Here is a 17,592-nt window from a genome sequence, read left to right on the forward strand (position 1 = left end):
GACATATATTATGGGCTGTTGGCTGAACCTCGGGGAAGCAGGGCATGAGCTTGGCCAGGTTCCATGGAGGGCTCTGCCTTAGGGAAGGGTGAGAAACAGCTGCAGAACAGGGTCCTAAGAACAGAGTGAGTCAGAGGAGCAACCCTTACCCTTTGTGGGCCCTCGGCTTTTCAGACGCACCCCGGCCCCCCAACCTTTGCCAGCACTGCCAGAGCCTCTATACGGCAGACCTGCACTGTCTTTTCCTTCCAGAGATGCCAGGCTGGACACACTGGACATCCTGGTCTTCCTGCTCCCAGAGCTGCCTTGTCCCTGGGGGGGACCCTGGCTGGCGGCAGCGTTCTCGGCTCTGCCCCAGCTCCAGGGACACATTCTGCCCTGGAGAGGCCACCCAGGAGGAGCCCTGCAGCCCCCCTGTGTGCCCAGGTATAGCCCCGCCTTCCTGGTGTGGCTGGGAACCTGAGTGGGAAAAGGAATAGAAGAGAATGACCTCTTGACCTGGTCCATCCCCCACGAAGGAGGGAAAGAGCAAACCTGGCGGTGTCCTTAAGCCACCCCCACCCAAAGTCTCCCTAAAAAACCAACACATGATTGACATTATTTGGGATCATCCTAAATCCCCCCTCCCTCTGCCCATGTCTTGCCACCAATGACCATAGCCTCTGTTCTTCCTGCCAGTGCCAAGTGCCTGGGGCTTCTGGGCTTCCTGGACCACCTGCACAGCCTCCTGTAACGGTGGCATCCAGACTCGTGGGCGCAGCTGCTCTAGCTTGGCTCCTGGGAATCCTGCGTGCCCAGGACCCCACACTCAGACCCGAGACTGCAACATGCATCCCTGCACAGGTGCCAGAGCCCTCCACACTCTCCAAGTGGCCTTGTCCACCCCGGGCTTTTGACCTTTCCAGCCTTCTCTTCTCGCTTAGCTGACCTCTGACTCCAGAACAGGGCACACTTAGGGAACATTAAGGATTTTCAGCATCTCCTCCTCCCATTTGCTGGGAACCAGATACTGGGCAGGCACTTTCCTTGTCCCTGGCAAGGGCACATGACTCTGAAGGCAGAGCCCACTCACAGGCAAAAGCAAGGGGAGCAGGGCCAGCCGAGGAGAGTCTAACTCCTTAGCGCCTTGATCTGTTGGGCATTCCTCCTGCCCAGACGCTGGTGTTCTGTTCTCAAGAGCATTCATATCCCAGGGAGCCAAGCTATGGGGCGAGGGGAGGGAATGGGAAAGGAATGGAGGGGAGGGGCTTCCTCATCTCTGCCTTGTCAATCACTACACCCAGGCTTTCCTCCTTGTCAGCATCCCTTCTCTCCTTTCCTGACTCAGACCTTTCTGTCTTCCCACCTAGCCCCGTGCCCAGGGAACATGGTGTTCCGCTCAGCAGAGCAGTGTCACGAGGAGGGGGGTCCGTGCCCTCAGCTGTGCCTGGCACAGGACCCTGGGGTAGAGTGCACTGGTTCCTGTGCCCCTAGCTGCACCTGCCCCCCTGGCCTCTTTCTGCATAATGCCAGCTGCCTGCCCCGCAGCCAGTGCCCCTGTCAGCTGCACGGGCAGCTCTATGCACCAGGAGCAGTAGCTCACCTGGACTGCAACAACTGGTAGGCTCCCAGTGGAGGCCAGGGCCGGGGCCGGGGCCGGGGGAGGGACTATGCTGCAGAGTCGCATCCGAGTGGACTCACAGGTATTCACTCATTGGTGTGGGGTTTGGGGGGGCAGAGGGTAGGGGGCCGAATATGCTGACAAACACACCGGGCACGGCTCCTGAGAAGACTGCAGGCGGTGATTCACTGCCTGGCTACAACACAGGTGTCTACAAGAAATATTCACCCCATCTGACGGTGGGAAGGCTGGGTTTCAAATAGGTGGGGGGGTGCCATGCAGAATAGCCTGGAGAGAGGCTTCTTTGTAAAAATATATTTTCATCCTTTCACCAATTCCTGCATGGATATAATATGTTTTGATCCTATTCATCCTCACTCCTCCCTCTAACTCCTTCCAGATCCACCCCAGCCCCTTCCAACTTAATGTGTTCTTGTTGTCTAGATGCTCATGGGTCCGCTGGAGAATGGTCCAGCCACCAGGGGCTGTGTCCTTAAAGAGAATGGTCTTTCCTTTTCCCAGAACCCATCAGTTGTCATAGCTCCTCAACTCTGGAAGGAGTTTTCTCCTTCCTGAACGTAATTCTCTACACGGGATCCCTTCGATTCTGCTCTTTGAAGTATCCAGGTCTCAAAACTAACACGAGGTTTTGCCAGCAGAGGGCGCTCTAACACATTCCTCACCGCCCCCCCCCCCACCCCGCCCCTCCCTTTCCTCAGATTTCTTCATTCTCCTCTTCCTTTTTATCTCCTGGTACCTCCCCCAGTCCCCTTATTTATTGTCCCCCCCCCTTTCTCTGCTAGATTATTTTTCTGGAATCTCCAGTGTTTAACCAATAAGCATGTACTAGAGAAAAATGGAAGGGCACAAAATATAACCACTTCTAGAATTCTAGCTTTTTCTAAATTGCCCCTACCTAGCCCGGTCACTTAAAGTCATGTACATTAAATAAGTGCACATGAAATAAAAAGTATAAAAAGGCACTCTTGATGAAACTGTGTGTCAAAGAGACAGCACCCTACCTGGGGACCAAGGGGCCCAGGGAAGGCAGATTTGGGAGGGAGTTAACGAGGGTGAAAGTCCAGGTCACATCCTGCATGCCACGTTGTGTATTTGGTGTCTTGGCTCCCTGTCCTTTGAGGCAGGAACCCAGTGCTTCAATGGCAAGGGCTGGGTGGGCTGATTGGGGCTCCCTGGACCCTCTCTTGGCAGCACCTGCGTCTCTGGAGAAATGGTGTGCACCTCAGAACTCTGTCCAGGTACTCCCTCCTTGTGGTGGTTGGCGCTCAGAGACTATGGGGGACCTTGGACCCTCCTGGGAGTGTTGGTGGTGTCCTAAGAAAGTCAGGGTCCAGGACAACTTGACATGGTTTCAGACATCTGCCCTCCCTCATCCTGGCAGTTGCCTGTGGCTGGAGCCCCTGGACTCCATGGGGTGCCTGCAGCCAAAGCTGTAATGTGGGCATTCGACGGCGCTTCAGAGCAGGCACAGCACCACCAGCTGCCTTTGGGGGTGCCAAGTGCCAAGGTCCCAATATAGATGCTGAATTCTGCAGTCTGAGGCCATGCCGAGGTAAGAGTGGGAACCTGGGCCAGAGAGCTCCTTAAAGAACCTTCTTTAAGAGAGAAGCCAAGATAACCCCCAGGACCCCATGAGAGACATAAGCAACTTCCCTAAGGGATGCCACTAAGAGATGGTTCCAGAGGCCTTGCTAGTCCATTCCCCAAGAGAGTCCCTCCCTAGAGGCCAGCCCACTTCCTCTCTGAAGGCGCCATGTCTCCTAAGGTGGAGATAAATCTGCAGGTGAAGAGAGACAGTATGAGAAGGAAGGGGCATCTTCGGGTATCTGGGTTGGGGAAAGAGGTGTGCTGGGTATGGAATGTGAGCTCTTTAGTGGCCTTGATGCTCCCCACAGGTCCTGGTGCAGAGTGGGGTTCCTGGACTGCATGCTCAGTGCCCTGTGGTGGTGGCTACAGAAACCGCTCTCAAGGCAGTGGCCCACACAGCCCCACTGAGTTCTCTACCTGCAGCCTGCAGCCTTGTGCAGGTGAGGGATGCCTTGGGGGCACTGTAATTCCATTTCCACCACACCAGGACTCTTGCAACACCCCACCCCTGCAGCCCTGTCCTTTACAACGGTATAGCCTCCATGGAAACCTCAGCCTCTCCCATGAGGGCGAAAGCTGAGTAGGTAGGCACTGTGCTGCCCCTTTGTCACGTGTGTCTACAGGACCAGTGCCAGGTGTGTGTCCCAAGGGCCAGCAATGGTTAGACTGTGCCCAGGGCCCAGCTTTCTGTGCCCATCTCAGCACCCCTAGAGAGACCAATCAGACTTGCCAACCTGGCTGCTACTGCCTTTCTGGAATGCTCCTGCTGGTAAGATCCTGCTGCCTGGCCACAGCTGGGACTGCCTCATGGCTTGGGACCCTGGTTTGGCAGGGAAGAGATAGCCAGGGGCCTGGGCAAGGGCAACGCCAAAGGTTTGGGGCTGGAGACAAACACTGCTGAGTGAAAGACACCGTAGATAGTTGTTCCCTTGTTTATGAAGGTGGAGGTGAGTCAAAGGGGTTTTACGCACGTCACGCCTTCAAATGCACGTCCTCCAATCTATCCATCAGCAGCTATGTGCTGAGTACCTACTGTGTGCTCAGTCTTAGACTGGGTAATCAGGAGAGTGGGATGAATAAGGAAAACACACCCAGGTTGCCTACTGGTTCTGGCTGGAGACACAGCTTCACTCCTTAAAGAAAATGGTTGCAAGGTGAAGGGTCGGGGGCTGGAGGGTGTCATGCTGTGAACCACATGGGTTCATATGAAAAATATGGATCACACACAGTTGATTTCATTGAACAATTCAGCCTTGCAATGGAAGCAGGTCTTTTTCTTCCTGAAGGAGAGCACCCATGTTCCCATGTGACCCTCAGCTAAGGGTCTGCTCTTGCCATTGAGAGAGGGACCTGGGTTAGGCCCCGTGGAAGGCTTCTGGGTGGCCCTTGAGATGGATTAGGAAATTGCGTGCTAGCTGTGACTGGAGTAGGCAGGAGCCAGGATGCCCAATGGTTTTCTATTTCAGAACAATGTGTGTGTGCCTGCCCAGGACTGCCCCTGTACCCACAGGGGGCGCCTTCATCCCCCGGGGAGTGCGCTGGTTCATCCCTGTGAGAATTGGTAAGCCCCACCCACCCCCAGTTCTGAGGACCCAACTGTACAGCAGTCTTCCCTCAGCAGTAGGAGAGATTGGCTCCAGTTAGTCAGAGATGCCTACCCCCTCCCCTCCCCCAGCCACAACCAACCAGCCCTGCCATCTAAACCTGCCTGCAGCCCCCTACCTCACCCCCACTGCCCATCCTTGTCTGTCTTCTCTCAGAGCCTGGGGACATACTCAGTGGCAGAGGGTTTGCCTGGCAAGACCCTGAATTAAGTTTCCAGTAATGGGGAAAAAAGGATCACCTGTCTTTTTCCCCCCAACTTGAGTTAATTTGTATGATTGTTGTAATAAAGAATATCATACCTGTACTCACACATACACACATCACACACACACACACACATGCATTCATACACATGCACACAAACACACACATGTTCTGGAGGTAGGGTCTTGAATAACAGCTGTCAGTGGCCACACATGTCCTAAATCAAGGTTGGCAGACCTGGTGCGTCTGAGGCACTGAGGGAGCATTTGTCCCAACTCTCCTTTTTGGCACCAATCTGACATTTTCTAGCTTGCCGACGGCTGTCTTCTCCCTCTTCCCATCATCCTCCCCTGTGTATGTCAGCATCCAAACACCCCTTTCTTACAAGAACACATGTCACACCAGATTGGCCTCGCCCCCTCCAACAGCCTTATTGACTTGGTTACCTCTGGAAGGATCCCATCTCCAACTAAGGTCACACTTGCAGGTCCTGGGGGCTAGAGTTGGAGCAAAGGCTCTGTGGGTACCCTGTAGCCTGGGGAGCACCCATGCCTCTGTTTCCCCTCCAGCTCCTGTATCTCTGGGCTCATCACCAACTGCAGCTCCTGGCCTTGTGAGGAAGGTAGGAAAGGCTTCTCACTCCTCTGTCCTTGCTTCTCATCCGGCAGCCTCGGGCCTGCACTGGGGCAGGAAACAGGCTTCGGGAGAGCTGAGGCGTAAGGTGATATGGTGCCTCACTGGTTCATTCTCTTCTCCCATTCTCGCTCCCCCACGCACCCCAAGGTCAGCCTGCATGGTCACCCTGGACCCCATGGAGTATGTGTTCAGCCTCCTGCGGTCCTGCCCGACGCCACCGGCACCGCTTCTGTACCAGGCCCTCCAGTATGGCACACTTCAGCCTAGCTCCCCTGCCCACAGTGGCCCCCACAACCCTCTGCCCAGGCTCCGAGGCTGAGGAAGAACCATGCCTCCTGCCAGGATGTGACCGTAAGTGGCTCTTCAGGCTGATGCTTGCCCTGAAGCCCTGGGTGGAGCCATCTTTGGAATACTTCATCCTTGTACCAGCTGGCTCCAGCACCCCCAAACCCTTTCACACTCCTTCCTCTGCTGTTCTCTCAGAAGCAGGGAGCTGGAGTCCTTGGGGACCCTGGTCTGGCTGTAGTCGGAGCTGTGGGGGAGGCCTGCGGAGCCGGACCCGAGCCTGTGACCAGCCACCACCCCAGGGCCTAGGGGATTTCTGTGAAGGACCTCAGGCCCAGGGGGAGGCCTGCCAGGCTCAACCATGCCCAGGTACCTGCTGAGGATGGGGTGGGCCCAGGAGCAAAGAGTAAGAAGCTAGGAAGCAGCCTTGGGAGGTAGGCCAAGGGCTCCAACCAACCTCAGCCCATCCTGTCCTCCAGTGAGCAACTGTAGCACCATTGAAGGGGCAGAGTACAGCCCCTGTGGCCCTCCCTGTCCCCGCTCCTGTGATGACCTTGTGGTGAGTCTGGACCCCCTTGGTACCCCTTATCTGACCTTTGGCTCTGACCAGAGAATCCTCTTGTGGGAAGCATGGGTATGGTTTTGGGCCCATGGCCTCTTGCCTGGTTCTGGGCAGAAAGCCTGATAGGGATGGGCGAGGTTCTGGATTTTAGTTTTCCACAATGCAGGCTTGCTCCCTCTTGGTGACAAGGGAGCCAGCCTTATCTAGGAGCACTTGGCATCAGTACAGCCAATGTTTCTAAATTAGAGTGCTATTGAAAACACAGTACACATGAGGGAGGGAAGTCAGCCCACTGAATCATCTTAAGTGTCATAAACATTTTGGTATACAGAGTGTGTGTGTGTGTGTGTGTGTGTGTGTGTGTGTGTATGTGTGTGTGTGTTCCAAACACCTACACAGACACTGTAGACACAGATGGAGGCAGACACAGACAAGGTTTCTGGATCCATGATTCCACATTCTGGGAAGACAGACATGAATTAAAGATGGACATGGTAAGGGCTCTGAAGATGAAGACGGTGCTTTGAGGCCTGAGTGAGGAGAGTCGGGTCTGGACAGGAGGCCAGGGATGGCTCCAGACATCTGAGGGAGGAGGATGAAGGAGCGCTAGAATGGGACGGTCACTGCAGGTCATCGTAGACAAGGCCTGTCCCCAGCTCTTGCCCACACAGCCTCTCCTCCCAGCCAGCTTCTCTCAGTACTAGGGAGGTCTGGGCATGCCTCAGTTCCCAGGCCATCTGTGCAAGCCCACACTGACTCTGCAATCCCCAAGACTTGGGGCTTCACATTTGCAGAGCCGCAGCTTCCAGATACATGCCTTAGGAGCTGAGGGGTTCCTCTATAAGCCTGTTTCCACCTTCCCTTCTCAGTGGCCTGCTGGTTCTCTTCCTGCCTTTCACCAGTTCTTTAAAGAGAAAGTAATTGTAAGGTCACAGTGTTCTCTCTCAGGGCACCCTTCCTTCTCACTGTGATCCTTACTCACTGCAGGGACAGAATTCCTGACAAATGTCCCTTAAGAAAGGAGGGGCTTTTTCAGGCTCATGGTTAGACGTCCATGGCTTTTAGGGGGAGGCATGGCAGCAAGGAGGCAGCTGGTCACATCACATCCACAGTCAGAAAGCAGAGTAATGAGGCTGTTCCTCCTTCACTCAGCCCAGGACCCCCAGCCATGGAATGCTACCACTCACATTTAGGGTGTGTCTTCTTGTTTCCATGGTGATTCTAAATCCCATCAAGTTAGCAATCAAGATTAACCCCCACACCTATGCACTACCCTTCCAACTTGGTCTGGGATTCTTCCTAACTCTCCACCTCAGGCCGTTTCCTAATGACTAAAACCCCTGCTTGCTCTGTGCCTCTCCCTCAGCACTGTGTGTGGCACTGCCAGCCGGGCTGTTACTGTCCCCTGGGCAAGGTACTGAGTGCTGATGGGGCCATCTGCGTGCAGCCCAGTCACTGCAGCTGCCTGGACCTACTGACAGGGAAGCGCCACCATCCGGGCACTCAGCTGCCTAGGCCTGATGGCTGTAACCACTGGTGAGAGGTTGTGCTGTATTGCTGGGGCAGGAGGCAGCAGGTTGACCAGAGTGGCTGGTGTCTGTACATCTGAGCTCTGGGGGCTCAGACCGTGTACACTAGATACCCCCCTGTCCTGGAGAAGATGCAGAGCAGGCCCCATGACACCTGTCTAGCAGGAAGGGAAACTGAGGCAGCTAACTCGATGTGTCAGCTGAGAGCTGAGTATGTGTTGCTGGGAGAAGAGAAGTTGGGCTGGACAAGGAACAGATAGAGTGTTTGTTCCTAGTGCCTGCCCTCACTTACCTATGGGTTACCTACAGTCATTTCCCAGTATAGCACACCAGTTGTGCCATCCCAGAAGAGCAGCTGACGGGGCAGGCGGGCTTCTGAAGCATATGAGAGTAGGTAGAAGGGTGTAGACTACACCACGAAAGTGTGAAGATGAGGAAGAAAAGAGGAAGGAAGAGGCAGGCAGATGAGTTGGGGGAGACGTAGACCATTCTGAACTGCCATCTTTTCCCCTGGCTCTGCTCTGACCCAGCACCTGCATGGAGGGGAGACTTAACTGCACAGACCTGCCCTGCCAAGGTATGTGCTAGCTTACAGGGCGGGGAGGAGAGTAGGGGTGCAAGGAGAGTGGCCTCAGGATTGCGTCAACGACATCCAGTGCCTACCCTCCTCTTCACAGTGCCTGGAGGCTGGTGCCCATGGTCAGAGTGGACAGCGTGCTCCCAGCCCTGCAGGGGCCAAGCAAGGACCCGCTCCAGGGCCTGTGTCTGCCCTTCTCCCCAGCATGGGGGTGCCCCATGCTCTGAGGAGGCAGGGCAGGCAGGGGTGCAGCATCAAAGGGAGGCCTGCCCTAACTCCACCGCATGCCCAGGTGTGACATTCCTATGAGGCCTGTGTCTCTGTTCCAGAACCCAAATACATGTTCTGACCCCATGACCTAGGGCCTCCCGGGTCTCCCGCGACCGATGATTCTGTCTCCTCGGTGCAGTGGATGGAGCTTGGAGCCCTTGGGGGCCATGGTCTCCCTGTGATGCATGCCTGGGGCGGTCCCTTCGGAGCCGAGTGTGCGGTCAGCCTCCCACCTCTGATGGAGGCAGGCCTTGTCCTGGGGGCCACCAGCAGAGTCGTCCTTGTCAAGACACTTCCACCCTGTGCACAGGTGAAGGCTTTGCGGGGTAGGGTGGGGGGAGTCCTCTGTAGGTCTAGAGAAATGCTGACACTGACTGCCCCATGTTTCCACACAGAGCTGCTCAAAGGGCAGCCTCAAGCTGCCCGCCCACGGTTCCGGGTGAGGTGTCGGGTCACAGCCAATGTCGGCACCACAAGAGGCTTTTCCCTGTGGGATAACGGCTGAACACTAACCCTCTCACTTTCTTCCCAGACTGTGGAGGGGGCCAGGATCTCTTACCCTGTGGGCATCCCTGTCCTCACTCCTGCCAGGATCTGTCCTTTGGCAGTACATGCCTGCCAGGCACAGCCGGATGCCAGTCTGGCTGCGGGTGTCCCCCAGGCCAGCTCTCCCAGGATGGGATCTGTGTGCTCCCAGCTGACTGTCCCTGCCACTTCCAGCCTAGAGCCATGGGTCAGTGGTGCCCCCCTTGCCCTGGTGCTTGCCCTCTTGCCCCTGGGAGAGCTGCAGTGCCACTCTGCCTGGTTCTGCATCTCTACCCGTGGGGCCCAGTCTCAGGCTACAGGTTGGGAGCTGGAAGCCCTGCATTTCCCACATCCTGGGCTAGTGCAGATTAGAGAGAGCTTCCAGCACCTTCCTCCAGGACATGGGTGCTGTTGGGCGGGGTGCTAGAATTCAGGAGTGTAGGATGTGGGGTGAGGTGAAGGCTGCTGTGCTGTCTAGAGTCCCCACCCTTACTCCTGTGGCCTTCAGGGGTCCCTGAGAACCAGAGCCGGTCAGTAGGGTCCACACTCAGCTCCTGGGAGAGCCTGGAACCTGGAGAGGTGGTGACTGGGCCCTGTGACAACTGGTAAGCGGATTGGGGGTGAGCTGTGGAACTGGGCATTGGCGCCTTCAGAGACATGGACCAGGCCCTGTCACTGAAACCCCTTTCCTTGTCCCCAGCACCTGTGTGGCAGGCATCCTGCAGTGCCATGAGGTGCCCAGCTGCCCTGGACCTGGCATGTGGAGCTCCTGGGGGCCCTGGGAGAAATGCAGTGTCTCCTGTGGGGGAGGGGAGCAGCTACGCTCTAGATACTGTGCCCGACCCCCCTGCCCTGGGCTGGCTCGACAGAGCCGAACTTGTCACATCCAGGTCTGCAGAGGTGAGCCCAGCCAGCTTCTACCTAATAATCCCTTAGCATTAAGTCCCGTCAGGTTCTTGACCCTGACTCTGAGTACCTGCAGACTCCTCCCTTCCTGTCCTCATCACACTCTTCCCTTGCTAGTGATGAGCAAGTAAAGTTGGAAATAGCCTGATTATGGGGGAGCCTTTGGGGACGGGACACTGCCGAGGGGTTGGACACTATGACTTCCAGGCCATAGACGAGGTGGGCACAGAGGTAGGCAGTGAGGGCAGTGACGGGGCACTGACTCCACTGCTGTCTCAGAGACAGGCTGCCCAGTGGGCCGACCCTACCGCGAATGCCAGCCCAGCGAGGGGTGCCCCTTCTCTTGTGCTCACATCATGGGACAGGTGGCCTGCTTCTCTGAGAGCTGTGAGGAGGGGTGCCACTGTCCTGAGGGTACCTTTCAGCATCGCTTGGCCTGTGTCCGGGTAAGAAGGCGCCTGAGGCAGTGCCCTCTGTCCCTGCGTCTGACAGCTCATTGCCCCCAAGGAGTCAGTGACCTCTTAGACTGTCCCCTTTGTCATGTGACTTTAAGTAGCTCTCAAACCTGAGAGGCCTTTGCTGCTGATATTCCAGGGTGGCAGATTAGGGGCCCAGAAAGGGAAGTGGAGGTGAGGCAGCTTCCCAGGGTGTCCCTAGTTTCCGAGGGGCCATCTGCTCCCTAGGGACAGTGCCTGGCTTTGTGTCCATTACCAGCTGATCTCCCAGCTCAAGGACACCTACAAGACTTTTGAGGCCACTGTAATGGCATGCTGCTCTGTGTCCCTCTGGCTGTGGCATTCAGTCTTCCCGGCAGGAAAGGGCCGTAACTGCCCATGGCATGTGGCCCAGCAGCCCCATCCTCCATCTCACGGGCTGTGAGTCTTCATTACCGCTCTCTTCCCTGCCTTGCCCTTGTGAGGAAAGGACCCCCACACCTGCACCCTACCTGGCCCCACATCCCTGTCTCCAGCTGTGGGGACAGATGGCAGGCAGGTACTCCCTCTGCTCTGTGGAGCCCAACAGATGCTCAGGATTCCATTCCTAATCCTGGTGGCTTCCGCCAGCCAGAACCTGAGATGTTTCCTAGCCCCATTTTCTCCACTAAGAGGTGAGGACACCAAGCCTGAGGGAGGAGGGGCTCCTCCAGGGTCAGGAGGACATTGAACGCCAGCCTGGACTAACCCCGAGGCTCCCAGACTCCTCTGATTCCCTACCAGGACTCTCTCTGCCTCCCCGAGCCCTGTCCTCTTGCAGCCTCTGCCAATGCCTGCTTGTGTTCCTCCAGCTCTTCTGTGCCAACATCTGGCTGACTCTCTGCCCAGGTTCACAGCCTACAGGCTCTCAGTCCTGTGTGTGCCGGGAAATGCCTCCTGAGGCCCAGGTCCTCCCTCCTGCTCCCATTCCCTCTCTTTCCCCAAGTCTCACCAGAGGCTCCACACAGGTGCCCAGTAGGAACTTCCTGGGAGAGTTCACTGTCTCCTTCTGTCCACCCAGGAATGCCCCTGTGTGCTAACAGCCTCGCTGCTGCAGGAGCTGGGGGTGGCCAGCACTGCCCCCAGAACCTACCTAGCCCTTCTGGGAGATGAGGGCCAGCCCCTTGGACTTGGAGATGAGCTGCACCCAGGCCAGATGCTTCAAACAGTCTGTGGAAATTGGTAAGGGACCCTCCAAGGTGGGGACTGGCCTAGAAGGTGGGGGAGAGGCCAAAGGAGGGACTATGAGGTGAGGGTGGGGACCTTGGGCTCTGTCCTCTCCCTTGGCCTGGCTGTGCCTCCTTGGCCACTTTGCCCCGCCCCTCATGCTTGTCATTTCTCCAGCTCCTGTGTTCATGGGAAGCTGTCTTGCTCAAGGGAGGAATGCTCCAGGGCCCATGGCAGCTTTGGTCCCTGGAGCGTGTGGAGTCCATGCTCCCGCTCCTGTGGTGGGCTGGGTACCCGCACCCGGACCCGCCAATGTGTGCAACCCACACTTGTTCCTGGTGGACTGAGTTGCCACGGGCCCCTTCAGGACCTAGAGTACTGCTTCAGCCCGGAATGCCCTGGTAAGGGAAATGGAAGGAAGCCAGGCCGACAACTGCCTGGCCAAGTACGGCTCAGCCTGCCTTTGTCCTCTTCTGTACCTGTTTATCCCTGCTGGTATTCCTGGATTCTCCTTCCTCTTAGCTCTAGACTCTTGTTTAGGCCTCCAACCAGCACTTTTGGAGATCTTGCAAGATGCTCTACACTGTGTGTGTGCTGCTGGTAGGGCACATTGCAGGCACCGAAACACTTGTGAACAGGGTCTCCTTTCACAGGGTCTGCAGGGTCCACGGTGGAGCCAGTGACAGGCCTTGCAGGTACCCCGAGACTCTCAGCACCTCTCCAGTATGGCCTTTCTGGGAAGGAGCAAGCCCTGTGCCTCTTTCCTCCCCACCCCTACTTCCTGGAGGGGCTGGAACCCTGGCTGACTCCTTGGGAAGTATGCCCACTCTTTCTTCTACTCCTCCTTCCCACAGGTGGCTGGGGCCCATGGTCGTTGTGGTCTCCATGTTCCCACAGCTGCACAGACCCTGTTCACCCAACATGGCGCAGCCGTACACGCCTGTGCGTGGGCAACTGTACAATGGGGGACTCCTCACAAGAGCGTCCATGTAACCTACCTTCGTGTACAAGTATGTTTCTGAGGCTCAACCAGCTCATCCAAACCCAAACCTGGACCTCAATATCCAGTTTCCCTAGAACAATCGAATAATCTAATCTAATCTCTGATCAGTGTCTAGGCTTTCTGTTCATTTTACTGAGCTCTGCCAAGCTCTATCGGGCTCCATGGTCCTTATGCATGTGTGTGGGGAAAACACTCTCTGTGGGGTTGTTCCCCAATCCCTCAACAGCCCCATGAGACAGGGATTTCTGTCCCCTATGGGAACAAGACACATAGGCTCAGTTGTCAAAACCATAACCCATCAGTATCAGATCTAGAACAGGAGCCCTGGGGTGTGGATGAGGTCACAGAGGCCCAGGTGAGGAAGTCTGAACTTGAGCTGGGTCAGGAAGGAGAGTCTGGGGCAGGTGCTGCTGGTTCCAGATCTTTTTCATCCTACAGCTCTGCCCCTGTGCCCTGGCCCTGGGTGTGGGTCAGAGAACTGTTCCTGGACATCTTGGGCCCCATGGGAGCCGTGCTCCCGCAGCTGTGGGGTGGGCCAACAGCGCCGCCTACGAGCATACCATCCCCCTGGGCCTGGTGGACATTGGTGCTCTGACATCCTGACCGCATACCAGGAGCGTCGCTTCTGCAACCTTCGAGCCTGTCCAGGTGAGGGGAGCTGGAGACAAAGGGTAGCTTCAGGCTCCTCCCTGACCCTGGCCCAGAGAAACTCTGCTGCCTTGCATTTCCTGATCATGCCACAGTCTCGCTGCTGGAGCCAAACCCTGACGGAGCTATTTTCTTAACAGTGCCTGGGGGCTGGTCCCGCTGGAGTCCCTGGTCCTGGTGTGATCGCAGCTGTGGAGGGGGCCGATCCCTGAGGAGCAGAAGCTGCTCAAGCCCACCACCCAAGAATGGGGGAGCACCCTGTGTCGGGGAGAGGCACCACATCCGGTCCTGCAATCCCATGGCGTGTGGTACTGCAGTGGTGACAACCACTTCCTGCCTACTGAGCTGAATTCTGCAAAGCTCCTCTCCAGCCCCATCTCTAACTTCATTCCCACTATACCCATGGGATGTAGGAGACTGGCTGCTACTCTGCTGGCTAGTTAGGGAAACCAAGATGTTCAGGGAAGGGATGGCTGGATCTGGGTACTAGGCTGGGACATCCTATGTGGATCTGGGTCCTTTGTGGCTGGAGCTGAACCCCAAGATTTGCCACCTACCTGGCTTATCCCTGGGACATCTTCCCAGCCTGTCTGCCCTCTTAATTTCTAGAGAACCATCTAGCCCAGGCCAAGTTTCTGGAGAGCTTGCAGTGTGACGTCAAGGGTGTGTGTAGGTGATTCTCCCAGATGTAAACTGAACCAGAGACTATAATTGAGCCCTTCCCCCTTCAGAGACTATAATTGAGCCCTTCCCCCTTCCTTTCTTAGCTTCAGCCCTTCCTCCAAATGCTCCCAGCCCTAAGGGTCTTGGCTACTCCAGGACTCATCTATCAGGAAATCCCCATTCACCTGCACACTGCCTCACACTTCAGACCAGGGCTGGAAGCCACTAAGTGAGAATGTTAGCTTCTGAGACGGACAGATTAATCTAGCTTCATGAACACTTACTGGATGAGCAGCTAGGTTCTGAGAACTTGCTGGAGAGGAGAGGAACTCCCTGTGCACTTAGACTAACCTAACCCCAGGGCTCTGCCAAACCCCTAATGTTTCAGTTCATACCAATATGGGGGAAAGGAGGGACCCTGGAGCCTCTAGGAGTCACTGATAAGAAAGAGAAGGATCTTGGGGTACCCAACGTTTCTTAACATTGGGCTTCCCCACTTTAGAGGAAGGCTGCCCAGCAGACATGGAGATAGTGAGCTGTGCCAACCGCTGCCCCCACAGCTGCTCAGACCTGCAGGAGGGAGTCATGTGTCAGGAGGACCAGACCTGCCAGCTGGGCTGTCGCTGCTCTGAAGGTACATGCTAGAGATCCTTCTGGCTCCTCGGGGTAGCTCAGTGGGAAGGCAGGTGTGGTCTAGATACCAGCACCGACCTGCTGACTGCCCACAGGGTTTCTGGAGCAGGATGGTGGCTGTGTGCCAGTTGAGCACTGTGAATGCACAGATGCCCAGGGCCGCAGCTGGGCCCCAGGGAGTCAGCATCAGGATGCCTGCAACAACTGCTCCTGTCAGGCTGGGCAACTCTCGTGCACTGCTCAGCCCTGCCCACCTCCTGCCCACTGTGCCTGGAGCCATTGGTCTGCCTGGAGTCCCTGCAGTCACTCATGTGGACCTCAAGGGCAGCAGAGTCGCTTCAGGTATGGGGCTGGGTGACTGGGGTCTCCTGCCTGGCGTGTCCCTCTCTCTGACAGAATTCCTGGGAACGTGCCGCTTTCATCAGTGACTGCTCCATCCTGTGTCCTGGCCCAGTGTGTGCTGGTCACCTAGGCCTTTCCTTCGCCACCTTCAGGCTTTCTCTGGACTTTCCCCTTGAAGCCAGAAGGATTATGTAGGGCATGACCTGTCTGTCCCTCCTCTGCCCCTGGCCCTGCCCAGGTCCTCCACATCAGGCTCATGGGCCCTGGAGTGTCAGAAGGAGCAGTCACAGAACCGGTCTTGCCCTGAGACCCCCTGCCCACCCCTGTGCCTACATGAAGCCCACCCTCGTGCCCTGGGGGACAGCTGGCTGCAGGGAGAGTGCCAGCAATGGTAAGTGCAGGCCAGGGAAGGGTGACCCACTGCCCTGCTGCAGAGCAGGACCCTGAATCCAGGCTCTTTTCCAGTTCCTGCACCCCAGAGGGAGTGATCTGCAAAGACACTGAGTGTGCAGGTTTGGGCTCCACCCTGCCCCTCACCTCAGCACCCCATTACTGGCCTGTGTCTTGCAGGCCATCTCTTCTATATCCTGTGTTCCCCATCTCTCTCTCTCTCTCTCTCTCTCACACACACACACACACACACACACACACACACACACACACACACACACACAATGCCACCCTCTGTGCCACAAGGATCCCGACCTCTGGGTCTTCACCACCCCCCACTAGTTACTCTAACCTCACCTGTGCCCTCCTACAGTGCCCGGGGGCTGGACGCTGTGGTCCTCCTGGTCCCACTGCTCTGTCTCCTGTGGAGGTGGAAGCCAGGTTCGTACTCGATCCTGCATCGTGTCAGCTCCTCAGCCTGGGAGCCTACTTTGCCAGGGCCCAGACACCCAGACCCAGCGTTGTGGGCAGCGGCTGTGCCTGCAGCTGCCAGAGACCTGCTCCTGGGGACCGTGGGGACCCTGTTCCCGCAGCTGTGGCACAGGCCTAGCCTCCCGCTCTGGATCCTGCCCCTGCCTACTGACCAAAGAGGACTCCACGTGTAATGACACATTCTCACACCTGGACACTCAGGCCTGCTACCCAGGGCCCTGCCAGGGTGAGTTGCAAATTCAGGGAATACGTGTGTGCCTATGCAAAGCTATCTCTATGAAATGTCTCTACATCTACCCCACAACACCTTGCTTTGTGCCCTTCAGAGCCTTTTCCATATGCTTTTTTTTACCTACTTTGAGGGAATCCACCCAGTAGGGTCTTTCGGAACCCATGGCTCCCTCTTGCCCTTTTCCGGCTAGGGTAAGGAGGGGTGTGGGCACAGGGGATGCTATGGGAGCCACCAGCCGACATCCCTGCCCGTCTCTAGAGGACTGCATATGGAGTGACTGGAGCAGTTGGACACGCTGCTCCTGTAAGGTCCTGGTGCAGCAGCGTTACCGACACCAGGGGCCAGCGCCTGGCCGGGCTGTGGGGGGCGCTCCTTGCACACGTCTGGATGGCCACTTCCGGCCATGCACCATTGGCAACTGCTCAGGTAAGGCCTAGGGATGAAAGGTCAAGGAGCAGAGTGTGGGTGGTACTAGGTACCCTCAGGTAGACCCACTGCCCACAAGATCATAGTGCAAGTGCCCAGGGTTTGCACTGACCCCTGCCCATTTTTATCCTCTTGTAGCTGCCTCTAAGGTGGGGTATCTAGCCTAGCTTCTGTTGAACGCTGTCCCCCATCTTGTACCTTTGTGCCCCACCTGCCAATCCCTAGAGCACCCTCCATGATTCTGACGCCCACAGTCCCTCCTCCATCCAGCTTCTTGGATCTTGAGGTCCAGCCATCCTAATCCTTCCTGGGGGCACATGAGCTGAGCAGGAGCCAGGTGGAAGGGTGGGGGAGTTAGTCCTCCTTGGCAGGCTGCAGAAGGGCAGTCTGGTACTATCACCAAGTGACCTCTTAAAGGCGTCACTGGGACTGTGTAGCATGCACTTCGTTTTGTGGTGAGATGGTGTCTTGGGCTGTTCCTCAACCAGCATTCTTCCTTCTCCCCCCAGAGGACAGCTGCCCACCCCCCTTTGAGTTCCAGTCTTGTGGCTCCCCCTGTGCGGGGCTCTGTGCCACACGTCTGAGCCATCAGCTCTGCCAGGACTTGCCGCCTTGCCAGCCTGGCTGCTACTGCCCCAAGGTGAGCTCTGGAAGTTGGGGAGACCCTCAAGAAGGGGATGCTCTGCCCAGCTCCCCCGGCTCCCCTCTCCAGGACGCCCAGAGGGACCACATCACTTCCGTGCTGGGAACCCTACTTTGTCACCACTCCACACACGGGCTCAGCCACACATGCGTACTGTTGGAAACCACCATGGT

General features: G+C 56.7%; 1 protein-coding gene across 1 annotated transcript in view; it reads left to right on the forward strand.

Moving 5' to 3' along the window:
* Positions 1 to 17,592, forward strand: part of LOC118579538 (SCO-spondin) — a 55,893-nt gene that overhangs the window by 30,587 nt on the left and 7,714 nt on the right. Inside the window, exons 54-86 of the mRNA XM_036180856.1 lie at positions 253 to 426; positions 679 to 843; positions 1,350 to 1,599; positions 2,813 to 2,859; positions 3,003 to 3,173; positions 3,517 to 3,648; positions 3,832 to 3,977; positions 4,675 to 4,769; positions 5,587 to 5,639; positions 5,801 to 6,004; positions 6,137 to 6,307; positions 6,418 to 6,497; positions 7,867 to 8,036; positions 8,560 to 8,606; positions 8,707 to 8,898; positions 9,016 to 9,186; positions 9,409 to 9,609; positions 9,910 to 10,006; positions 10,102 to 10,301; positions 10,587 to 10,753; positions 11,802 to 11,962; positions 12,125 to 12,348; positions 12,601 to 12,642; positions 12,802 to 12,957; positions 13,389 to 13,598; positions 13,739 to 13,906; positions 14,764 to 14,895; positions 14,990 to 15,236; positions 15,475 to 15,627; positions 15,702 to 15,748; positions 16,000 to 16,344; positions 16,609 to 16,776; positions 17,286 to 17,416. Coding sequence (XP_036036749.1) covers positions 253 to 426; positions 679 to 843; positions 1,350 to 1,599; positions 2,813 to 2,859; positions 3,003 to 3,173; positions 3,517 to 3,648; positions 3,832 to 3,977; positions 4,675 to 4,769; positions 5,587 to 5,639; positions 5,801 to 6,004; positions 6,137 to 6,307; positions 6,418 to 6,497; positions 7,867 to 8,036; positions 8,560 to 8,606; positions 8,707 to 8,898; positions 9,016 to 9,186; positions 9,409 to 9,609; positions 9,910 to 10,006; positions 10,102 to 10,301; positions 10,587 to 10,753; positions 11,802 to 11,962; positions 12,125 to 12,348; positions 12,601 to 12,642; positions 12,802 to 12,957; positions 13,389 to 13,598; positions 13,739 to 13,906; positions 14,764 to 14,895; positions 14,990 to 15,236; positions 15,475 to 15,627; positions 15,702 to 15,748; positions 16,000 to 16,344; positions 16,609 to 16,776; positions 17,286 to 17,416 — 5,117 coding nt within the window. The remainder of the gene's footprint in view (positions 1 to 252; positions 427 to 678; positions 844 to 1,349; positions 1,600 to 2,812; positions 2,860 to 3,002; positions 3,174 to 3,516; positions 3,649 to 3,831; positions 3,978 to 4,674; positions 4,770 to 5,586; positions 5,640 to 5,800; positions 6,005 to 6,136; positions 6,308 to 6,417; positions 6,498 to 7,866; positions 8,037 to 8,559; positions 8,607 to 8,706; positions 8,899 to 9,015; positions 9,187 to 9,408; positions 9,610 to 9,909; positions 10,007 to 10,101; positions 10,302 to 10,586; positions 10,754 to 11,801; positions 11,963 to 12,124; positions 12,349 to 12,600; positions 12,643 to 12,801; positions 12,958 to 13,388; positions 13,599 to 13,738; positions 13,907 to 14,763; positions 14,896 to 14,989; positions 15,237 to 15,474; positions 15,628 to 15,701; positions 15,749 to 15,999; positions 16,345 to 16,608; positions 16,777 to 17,285; positions 17,417 to 17,592) is intronic.

The sequence above is a fragment of the Onychomys torridus genome, chromosome 3 (genome assembly GCF_903995425.1).
Source record: "Onychomys torridus chromosome 3, mOncTor1.1, whole genome shotgun sequence".
NCBI classification, from domain to species: Eukaryota; Metazoa; Chordata; class Mammalia; order Rodentia; family Cricetidae; genus Onychomys; species Onychomys torridus.